This window comes from Typopeltis vanoorti, chromosome 1 (genome assembly GCF_054136105.1).
Source record: "Typopeltis vanoorti isolate ZY-2024b chromosome 1, IOZ_Tvanoo_1.0, whole genome shotgun sequence".
In the NCBI taxonomy this organism is placed as follows: Eukaryota; Metazoa; Arthropoda; class Arachnida; order Uropygi; family Thelyphonidae; genus Typopeltis; species Typopeltis vanoorti.
In genome coordinates this window covers 157,200,857-157,213,057 of record NC_143549.1, presented here as the reverse complement: position 1 = coordinate 157,213,057, position 12,201 = coordinate 157,200,857, and the positions used below count along the sequence as shown (strand labels likewise).

At 35.0% G+C, this 12,201-nt stretch overlaps 1 protein-coding gene across 1 annotated transcript in view; it reads right to left on the bottom strand.

Annotated features, from left to right (window-relative positions):
* LOC150110576 (nitric oxide-associated protein 1) overlaps positions 1-12,201 on the bottom strand; it is a 126,757-nt gene that overhangs the window by 94,543 nt on the left and 20,013 nt on the right. Inside the window, exon 2 of the mRNA XM_090394936.1 lies at positions 447-575. Coding sequence (XP_090251062.1) covers positions 447-575 — 129 coding nt within the window. The remainder of the gene's footprint in view (positions 1-446; positions 576-12,201) is intronic.

Sequence of the window (12,201 nt, the reverse complement as noted above, 5' to 3'; positions counted from 1 at the left end):
AGTAAGTGACTAGTAGTGTGCTGCAGTTTTCGTGAAAAAAAAAAAAAGTTCAATATGTGGAACATTTTTCAAGAAATGTACAGTATTAAATTTACTATACATTTACAACTTTCATGGGTGGGAGTGACAAAAAATATATATATAAAAAAAATAATAATTCATAGACAATGTCCATGATGTATTATCTTTTGAAGAATCAGCAATGACTAGATCTACACTAGAATAGCATCATGGAAATAAGAATAATTTAAGAAAGCACTACTCCAAACAAAATTAACTCTAAATTTTCCCTTTAGGCTATTCATTTATTTTCAAACAATTAGAATATATGTCATGTGATGATTTCCACATTTAATAATGTTCTGTAAAAAAATAGCACAAACAATACATAAATAAAATCCAAATTTTATATGACTGAAAAATTAAATAAAAAAAAAAAAACACACCTGGCCAAACAGAAGTTGTTGCCTTCTGGATTAAATCCATAGCTTTCACTTTACAAAAATCAGATTCCAATAATATATTAAACAGAGATGATTTTCCAACATTGGTGCATCCAACAAGATAAACATCACCTATGTATAAAACAATTTCAATCACTGATCAAAAAAAAAAAAAAAAAATCTTTATGCTAATATATCTATTTAATAAAAATACATTTTATCTAATCATTTAGATAACAAATGATTTTCATCACCCAGTGTGCAAGCACAATGACCCTGTTTATTGGAGACCAGAAGTGCCTTCGAAAGTACCATGCACAATAGGGAAGGGTTCTGACCAAATTGTCTGTACTACTCTCTAACCCATAGCCGACAATACTAATGTGCTACAAGTTTCAAACTTGCCATGGGTAGAAATATCGTAAAGGAATTTTTGTTGGTTGACTTAAAATAACTAAAGCCTAAGTTAATATATTAGCTGCCTAACATCACTGTCACATAGATAATGAATATGTATGTGTAAGTAAAGAATATATGGAGAGTCTAATTCCCAATACATTGCCTGGGTAAGGCAATGAAATGACTATGACAAATTAAAGCATAGCACAAATGACCTAGTTAGTAGATGAATGCTCTCCACACTTCAACCTACAAGTAACAATCTAAATTCACACTGTGGACATGTGTGAATGTCTCAAGGTTATAGACACTGTTTATCATTATGAAGAAAAAAAAAAAAATAGCCTCTCTCTATATTCATTAGACCTCCAAAGATGTCTGAGAAAAATCCAGTTTTTATTAACTGGAGATGCTCAAAGATCAAAGCTAGAAAACTGGGAGGATATGTCTAAATAACCTTTAAAGAATGCAGAGAACTAGGGCTGCTGACCCAATGTACAATCCTTACCTTCACATGGTAAGCACCATTAGCAGGAACAAGGATGAGCTGACAATTTGGGACTTTTCTGACAAACTGTTTGTACTGGCTTTAACCAGAAACAAACATTATGGTATAAGATGAAATTTCATAATGGCTAGAGTGTCACCTTGTTTAAAAAAACCCATTGCTGTTTTCGTCAGGACAGGGAAAACAGTGAAAAGTTAGCTACTGGAATAAACTTGAAGCAGTAGAATTGAAGGCAAACATCATTAACATAAGAAGTTTCATTGGAAAAGAAACTGAAATGGCAAAAGAACTAGAGAAGTACCAGACAGACATAAACGGTGTTATTAAGATAAAGAAAACTAAAACAGATGAGATATGGCTAAATAATAAATACAGGATGTTATATTCAGGCAATAGTGATCAGAGATAGAAAGGATTAAAGAAGGCTTTCATTAGCAGTAAATGATTCAAAAAATTCTCCCACTTCTTCCTAATGCAAAATTCTGTGGGTCGGTCCATATTATTATTATTATTTCATGACACTTCCAAGGAGTCCAAAGACTCATTGAGGGAGGGCAACTACTAGACAACACTTCCATCCATCACCATCTACACCACTGCTATTTACTGTCCATCACCACTAGTATTTTTTTCTGTAAATTGCATGTGTCCTGAAGGCCGATTTGTCTGTATGAGGGATGAAAAACCAGAGTTTCTAGGAGAAAAAATCTTGCTACCCCCCCCCCCCCCCCCGTATGAGATCAGCTAACTCACCTTCAGTTGAAAGAAGCCCATATCATTCTTCTAATTGCACTACAGAGGCGCTTATGCACAAATAAGTTGTGTGGGCAAATTTCACAATGAGGAATTAAAGATGAAACTTATTTGAGCATATGGACCCACAGAATTTTGCATAAAGAAGAAGTGGAGGTATTTTTTGAGTCATTAGAGATGGCAGCTGAATAGTTTGCTATTCCTAGCAAGGTAAAATAAATTCCAGGCATACAGAGTTTTGCAAAAATTTGGAGAAAAGAGCAAGCTGATAATAATGGAAAGCCTGCTGGATCCTACAGGATACAGATGAGTCATCACTAACACTTTAGTCTTATTGACTATAACTGATAGTGATATCTTCACACTAGTTAAGGATATAAGAATATAAAGGAGATTTGAAATTGAAAGTGATCATCATTTAGTTTAAAGCAGGATAAAAGAATACCATATTAAAAAGAAAATGCACAAGAAAGTTTTAAAAATAATTAAAGTTGAATAGCTTTTATACTGAGCTATAGACTCAAATATTATTTTAAAAAATGAAAGAATTTGAAAACAATAACGAAACTTTTGAGTCTCCATGGCAAACTGAATCAAAAATTCATTCAGCTATGGAGGCATATGGTGAGGTTTATTTGCAAAATCAGAAAATAAGAACTAAATGGTGGACACAATTGGAAAAGAAGAAAGCATACCAAATTCAGAGAAAAATGAGAGAGCTAAGCTATGCATAAAAGTGGCTAAATAAAAGTTATGGGAAGACTTTGACGAGAATATTAAATATAAATATCAAGAATGTGTCAAAAAAGTTCTGGAGATTTTAAAAAAGCTTGGAGAGGAGGCAAGAGCATAAGAGTATATAGATGGGAACCATCTATGTTATGGGGTTCTGAGGAAATAAACCCAAGAGGAGAAAACCTGAGTAATTTCTTAGATGAAACAGGACTAATAACTCTCAACAGTGGATAACCTACTTATCTGTCTCATTCTTATGGTACAAAAGATGCCCTAGATATCACTACGGCTCCTGATCTTCACGACAAAGCTATTTAGTCTGTTTTGGAACCAGTAGGAAGCAACCATACTCCAATATTAATCAATCTGAACCCAAAAATGACTAGACCCACCCAAAAAAGAAAATATCATTGGAACTTCCAGAAGGCAAATTGGGAGAAATACAAGGATGAAGTAAGTAAAATGCTGAAAGATCACGCATACCATGATGACTTAGACAAAGACTATATAACTTGAAAGAATACTATCCTAAATGCAACAAAGAAAAGTATCCCAAAGGGCTACAAGAGAAAAGTTATTTCAAACTACACAAAGGTTCACCAGGAACTTGCCAGTAAAATAACTAAACGAAATGAATTATTTAACATCTTAAAAATTCAAAGCTCTCCAGAAACCAGGATCGAGTACAACAAGATAAATGCTGAAATTAAACAAAAATATAATATATTACAAAGAACTAGGTGGCAAGAATTTTGCCACAACTTAAATCCAAACACTTCAGATACCAAACTTTGGAAACTGACTGCTAATTTACAAAGAGACCAACCAAGGCAAGTGAGGCTGACATGCTAAAAGATCCAGATGGAAATATCAAAATTGGAGATAGGGAGATCGCAAATACCTTGACCTTTCATTTTCAAAATATAAGCAAACTAGAGATGAATACTAGGAAAGACCATCAAATATCGAAACAGGCTCTACAGCAGAAAAATGCTGCAAACTCCCCAAAATATCAAAACAAACTTTTCTGGGATCCATTTACAATCTCTGAATTGGGAGATGCCTTGGAGAGACTAGATATAAATAAATCATGTGGACAGATAACATACAAGGAATTATGATCAAACATCTTCCTTCCCTAGCCCTAGATTGGCTACTTCGCCTATACAGCAATAGCCTAAAACAAGGAAAAGTTCCGAAAGACTGGAAGACAGGCACAATCATACCAATCTTAAAGCCTAACAAACCGCAAGACCAACCAGGAAGTTATAGACCAATTTCACTGACTTCAATTCCTGGCAAATTAATGGAAAAAATGATACTCCAACGTTTGAATTACTATCTAAACAAAAATAGTATACTAGCAAATTTTCAGGCTGCTTTTAGAAGAAATCACTCAACAACTGATCAACTTTTCTACTTAACCCAGACAATTCAAGATAACTTCCAGACCAAACCTACCAAATCCACCATTGCAGCTTTTATAGATTTTAGCAATGCCTTTGACAAGGTGTGGAGGCAGAAACTCTTTTCCAAACTTTGTCATATTAGAATAGAAGGGAAAGTTCTTAACTGGATCTATGACTTTCTAAGAAATAGAACAATTCGATTTAAAATAAATAATACCTTTTCCAAGAAAGTGAAAATAAGACAGGGACTCCCTCAAGGTAGCATTTTGATCCCACTCCTTTTTTCCATCTAGGAAAAGTTCCGAAAGATGATTTGATCCTATTCTCAGCTCACAACAACCTAGAAACAGTAGAAGGTCACTTAAACAAAGCCATTGAAAGTTTAGCTACATACTGTGAAAACCAAAAAATCAAAATTAACCCTACTAAATCAGAAATCTGTGTTTTTACTATTAATAATCACCTCAGAAAGTGGAGACTAAAGATTAAGCTAAACAGTCAACTAATTACATTTAATGAAAATCCCAAATACCTTGGAGTTACTCTGGATCCATCGATAAGCTTCAATAAACATATCAACAATGTTGCAGTCAGAGCAAAAAGAAGACTAAATATCATGAAAAGTAACTCAGGTAAAGAGTGGGGAGCCGATGCTAAAACCTTAAAAGTCACATCTACCTCTATTATCCATCCCATAATGGAATATGCTTCATCTATCTGGATGCAAACATCACAAACCAGTTTAGACAAGCTTATAAAAATTCAGAAAAATGCAGCTAAAATCATATGTGGACTAAGGAATACAACTCCTGGAAAAATAGCAGAATTCGAATCCAACCTTGTTCCTTTAAAAATTAGGCGGCAAGAAAATCTAACCAAATTTGTAGAAAAAAGAGCCAACCTTGCACATCATAGAGCAAGTGAACTTTTTAAAAACTGGAAACCAACAAACAGAATAAAGAAAACATCAACAATGAATGAAATCATAGAAAATAAAATTCCCTTGGATTGTCCAAATAAAATAGCCAACTTCCCAGCATTTCCTCCAAATCAACACAGGAAAAATATAGTTATCAACTCTGAAATAGGGAAACATGAGAAAAAAAGCGTAGAGAAACCCTGAAATCTTGAGATCATTAGCCCTTTCAAAAATAATGGAATATGGACCTGACTCAATAAAGATCTACACAGATGGCTCCAAAAATCCAAATGGCAATTCTGGGAGTGGTGTACTCATCTATGGCTCTCATAATATAGAACTAAAAACAACTAACAGTACTGGATGCAAATCATACCAAGCAGAATTAATAGCCATTAACACAGCACTGCAATATTTGGACAAACAAAACCTGAAGGAGTTTATATTTTTCACAGATTCCTTAGCAGCCCTCCAAGCTATTAAGAACTGCTACACTAGCCATCAAGAAATACTTAGAGGCATAGCAAAAAACATAAACAAACTACATAAGGATTCTGAAATAATCTTCCAATGGATCCCATCCCATGTGGGATTAAAGGGAAACGAAACTGCAAATGAAGTAGCAAAAATAGCCGCAACATCAAGTGATACCACAGATTTCGATCTTTTTAAAACCACCCAAAAATAAAACATAAAAAGAACAATTCTTCACGACATGACTCACCACTGGTACTCAGCAGAAAATCCAGGAGCTACCATCAACTCCAAGTTTAATCGCAGTGCCACTACCATGATCTCAAGACCAGCCACACAAGACCAATCAAGTTTAGCAATGGCATAAAAGTCTTCCCCACCTGCAAAATCTGTAACATCGAGGAAGCATCACCAATGCATTTGTTAAACTGTATGAATATTTCCAAATGTGAACTCTATAACAACCCAGAAAAGGTGCTGTATAAAATACATGAACTTGACCTCTATGATCTGGTGTAATAATACCATGGGATAATAATAATAATAATAATAATAAAAATCTATAAAAGAGAAATTCAAACATACTTGAGATGGAGTAGTAAAAAAAAAACAGTGGAAAAGAAACCAGGAAAATAACATGCTGAGTTCAGGCCATATAGCCTGAACCCAGCTTGATTTTGAAAACTCCTATTTATGAGTTTAGAGGATCAGTTGCTGATCTACCTGTCTGCAACCTGGCATACTTTGGGCAACCATCTGCTTAGAAGAACAAAATCATACATCTACAACCATGACTATGGTCAATTTGGCCTGGCCACAGAATCTCCTGGGAAAAAAAACACCATGAATTTACTGCTCCACCATAGTAAATTCAAAAAATAAAGACTATTTTTAGAATCTGCAGCAGCACTCAGAAATCAACCAAATCTTAATAAATACAGTTGCATTAAACTTCCGAAAATTTGAGAAACATTAGTCATCAGAGATCCCACCTTACATTCTAGGCCACCTACAATTGCCCATAGAGGGTGCACCACCTAAATAGGACTTTAGAATCCCTCACATGTTTAGCTTAGGTATTATGTTGTATTTGAGTGTATGCAACATTAGTTTTTGAAATCCCCGAAGACAAAATATTGGAAATATTAAAATCAGTTTTAATCCTTTCCAAGTGCTGTATACATTCCATTAAGCCTCCAACATGAGGATGGGCTCAATTGACAACAATGTTCAGATATTCTTTGAAGAATACCAGACCTTCCAGAAATATTAGGGGACCCGTTCCATACCAACAGAATATATCCCACACCATGACACCACCTCCAGAACCTTGAGCTGTGTTTACAAGGCAAGCTGGGTTCATTGCTTCATGGGCTCCTGCCAAACTCTCTGCCCACAATCAATACAGAACAAGGTGTAACTCGTCATGTAACACTGTAACTTGCTGGAACACAACTTTCTTTTTTTTCAACAGCGTTCCTGACACCACTGTAGATGAACTTTCTGGTTCTTTTGCAGAAATCAGTGATGGTTTCCATATAGGCATGCAACTGCCAATCCACTTCAATTCCCTGCACACAGTTTGGTGAGATATGGGTTGAGAACAGCCTTCATTAAATGCTTCAGTCAACTGCTGCACAGGAAGTTCTGTTTATCCTACAAGCCTTCTCATATGACAGCAATTGACAGGGAAACAGTTATGCCTCTTAGACAAGTAAGATGGATTATTTTTACACTGATTTAACACTTGGAATATCTCACCTTTTGAGAAATCAGTCAGCTATGCTGTTTTCAAAACATCAGCTTCAGCCAGACGGGCACCCACAATAAGCCTTTATTAAATTCTGACAAATCCTTTGTTTTTCCATTGTGATCAACACTATTGAAAATTACTGACCAGCAGCATTCTTAAATAGTTACCTAGAATACATGGTGGTATATGTGACCTGCATATGTACTATGTAAGTGAAGTTTACATACATCTGCCTAAAAGTTTTTAATTCAGTGGCCAGTATGTGTAGATCACCTTATGAAAGAGAGAGAAAGTGAAAGTAAAGCTGATACCAGAATTGGAAATAGCACACTTATTTGTTTCATTTATGCAGATGTTATACTCCTAAACAAATTTGGTGCAAATCTTCAGTTTCTTTAGATAAAGTGAATAACAGCTGTAAAAAATTTGGCTAAAGAAATGGAAAGCTGTGTTCCCAATGGAGAACTTACAGAACAAAATTCAGCTATTCAGGCACAATTTTTAGTGAAATGGCCAGTTAAATAGACATCAGAATTACTAAAGCTGGGTTAAGAATACAACAGTTGATCAAATATTAGAGCCAATATGAAGATTAGGTAAATGAACAGATGACTTCAAATATTAGAATCACATTAAAAAGTAAGCTATTAACAAGGAACTTGACATTGTTACCATTCAAGAAGAAGAGTAAAATAAATCTAAAGTGGTAAGAGGAAAGGTTAGCATAAACACCGTTTGACACCAATATCTAGGTGGATTGATGATGTGGGACTAATTTGAAGGAAAACTGCTGACAGGACATTGGTAATAATGTCAACTTAATCATGTGGTGTTGTTATAGCATTCCGTGTAACCCTTGAGAGTGATGATTATAAAACTTATTTCTGAAATTAAGAGAAAATCTAGAGATGAAGTAGAAAATTTAAATTTTCCTTTAGTGGTGGTTATGTTGATTTTAATAAATTTTGGGTATGTGGTTTTGTTTTTGAAGAATGTGATGTGATAATCTATTTTGTGATTAGCAATTAGAATTTTTTGTGACAGCATTTGAGGTACTGATCTCGTTCTTTGTGTCTGTTTTTGTTCTTTTTCTGATGTTAGGGATGGAACTTGGTGCCTTTTCAGCATGCACATGCCATTGTTGGTTAGTGATTTGTGTGTGGTTTCCGGTGAATGTTTTGTTTTTGAAGGGGTTAATATCTTAGTTTCACTGACTTTAAGTGGTCAGGTTAGTTTTCAGGGATCACACATTAGAGGTATTTGGACATTGCAGGTTTTTTGTGCCCACATTTGTAGTTTTTGGCTTGTTGGTATTGGTTTGGCTGTTTTTATTTCCAAATGGTTGATATATTGGTTTCAGTGGCCTGAAAAGGTCAGGTTAGCTTTCAAGAGCTGCATGACAAAAGTATTTGTGGAAATTTTTTATCACACATGTTTTGTGTTATTTTGATAGGTTTAGTGTCTTATATCTGTTAAAATAAAATTATTATTATTATTATTTATATGCATATTCCTTGGAGTCAACAGACTCATCATGGGAGACTCGCTCAATCCATTAACACAATACCTATCATACATCTCCTTAAACCTGTTCACTGTTAGGCCACTCACAACCACCTCTGGCAATCCATTCCACTCACATGTCCACACCCTTACTAACCATACTCTTAGACAACTTCAAAGAATGACTTCTTGTTTTCCCCTACTCATGTATTGAAAAATTTCTTTTGTGTCATTCTAGAATCCCTTTAGTAACTTATAAGTTTCTATCATATCTGATGTTAGCTAAACTCTGAAACCTACACACCCTCAATCTATCTTCATAGGGAACATTCCACAGACCTGTCACCAGCTTGGTCACTTGTCTCTGAATCCTCTCCACCATGTCCTGATCCCCAAGAAACACAGGTGACCAAATCTATGTGCAGTAGTCAACATGTGGCCAAATCATAACCCTATAAAGAGGGATAATAACCTCCTCATCTTTACCTGTCAATGTGTTCTTCAGCGTCCAGGCAATCCTCTGAGCTATTTTGCCAATTCTTGCAATATGTCCTCTGAATTTCAAATCCCTATCCATCATCATCCCAGATCTCTAGCCTCATCAATTTCCTGTAAACTAGTACCATCAATAAGATACGAAGTATGTAATCTTTTCATCCCGAAGTGTACTCCAGAGATAGTAATTGGTCTGTAATTTACTACTTTTCTCTCTTAGAGTCACATTTTTGTAATGAAATTATCTTGCACTCCCTTGGAACATTACCTTACATTTTACAACAGTGAATTGAAAACCTTTGTCTACATTGCCAATTTATTTAAATCATCCTGTAAGATATCTACATCATCTTTATCAACTATTGTCCTCCCTAGTTTTGCATCATCGGCAAAAAATTGAACATTCCTCTTCAAATCTTCGGCTATATCATTAATGTACAAATTAAAGAGTAATGCTCCTACTACAGAACCCTGGGGCACTCCACTAGTCACTCTCATTTACACAGAATTATTCACTTCTGTTGTCACCTTATTATAAAAGGTGAATAAATTACCGAGGCACGATCTGCTTTTTACAAAACCATGCTGCCCCTTATAGAGTATCATATTCCTATCCAACCATTCCTGAATTTTACTTTTAACCAACTTTTCCAATACTTTAACTCCAGAGATACTAATTGGTCTATAATTTGCTACTTTTCTCTCTTGGAACCACCTTTTTGTAATGAAATCATCTTGCACTCCCTTGGAACCTTGCCAGAGCTGAGACCAAGATTAGTTACAGATCTGGTGCTATTACTAGTTCCACCACTCTCAAGCATCTGGTCCCTACCATTTCAAGTAATTATCCTTTAGTAACTGTATAAATTTCATTTTGCCATGTGCCCTTTTCTCCTTCCAATCAATATCACCATAGTTGAAGTCTCCCATGATAATTGCTCAGCACACACATATTCTAATCTGTTAATGCATGTCATCTGCATCTTCTTCTGGACTCCCAGGTCTATAGCAGCAATCAATAATATATATTGTCCTACTGGCCTCTATCTCTCACCAGACAGCCATTTTGAACCATTTCCATCAAATCTACAATCTGATGGCAAAGGTTTTTCTTTTGCTGTTTCTCTCTCTCTCTCAGGTATTTGACATTTTACCTGTTTGGCACAAAACAAAGAACTTAGTGTTTGCTGATTAGTATTTTTTTTTTTTTTTTAATTCTTATTCATTTTATAACAGGGCGTAGTGTATTCTTTTGTTATAATTTCCTGTAATAAATTATGTGCAAATTAAAAAATTCAAGAAACTTCTCTTCACATTTTTTTTGTGATATATGCATAACCCAAAACTGCTATGCTACATTCTGTCAATTTTTATGATTTTCATACACATCAGTGTTGCTACTATTGCTGATTGTCAAGATAGTGATTTCTTTAATTGTCAGTTTTTTTTTTTTTGTCTTTCTCTTAATGTTTGTGTTGGCATTCTTCTCGATGTCCATGATATTTAGCAATATCATCTGGAAGTTTTTCTTTGGCTGTTTCTGTTACTCTCTCTCTCTCACACACACACAAACACACTCATTTTATCTGTCTGGCAGAAAACAAAAAGCTTGAAGTGTTTGCCAAGTATGCCAAAGTAGTTTTTTCCTCTTCATTTTATAACAGGGCGTAGTGTAATGTTTGTGTTGGAATTCCTCTCTCAATGTCCATGATATTGCTAATATTGCTTCACCTAGAAGTTTTTATTTGGTTGTTTCTGTCTCTCTCGGATCTTGACATTTTACCTTTCTGGCACAAAACAAAGAGTCTGAAGTATGTGCTGAATTAGATTTAGTGTTATGGGGATGTATGATGTGTATTCTTTTTATATTGTATTTATTTATGTTGCCTATCTTGTTAATTCTATTATAATGTTTATATCATTGCTGTGTGGTAATTATTTTAATTTTTTTTTTTCAAGAATTTTTCTTATTATTATGGTGCAGTGTCACATGACTGATGCTACTTCCAGTAATGTTAATCATATGGTACATACATACCATATGGTTCATTGATTTCTTGATTATCAGAGAGCAACAGCTGTCATATACTTGCACCTTTAATATCACACAGATGTTAAAATGTTCTAGAGCTACTGAAAAAAAAACTGAGAAATAGAAGAAAAAGTATTGTTAACAGCAATCAGAGATTACACAGGCAGAAAGATATACCACATTTGCCGGCATATAAGATGCACTTTTTTCTTTGAAAATAGGTCTGAAAAACAGCGTGCATCTCATATGCCAATACTCAGTTTTTTTATTACTTTCATTTCTGGAAATTTTCGCTGTTCTGAGTTACGCAATCTCTTTCTTGCTTCCTTGCAGTGTGTGAGAGCATTCCAATTCCAGGCTGGATGGATGGATGGAGGAGGAATGAAGTTATGGATAGATAAAATTTGGTCTAGGTGCCCTAGAGGACTGTTGAAGAAGCCTGCCCTGTTAGTATGGGAACGGTTTAGTTCTCACAGAACAGAAGATGTTAAAAATAAACTCAAGGAATTGAAAACTCAGCTGTAATTCCAGGAGGTCTAACAAGTCAGCTTCAACCTTTAGATGTCTGTATTAATAAACCATTTAAGGGATTTATGAAGGAGAAGTGGAACAGCTGGATGCAGTCTTCAGATTTTGAGGTTACGCGATCAGGAAGAAGGAAGAGGCCTAGCATTTCGCAAGTTTGCGAGTGGGTCAAAGCTTCATAGGATGCTGTGAAAACTGAGACAGTGGTTAAATCATTTAAGAAGTGTGGAATTAGTAATGCACTGAATGATAT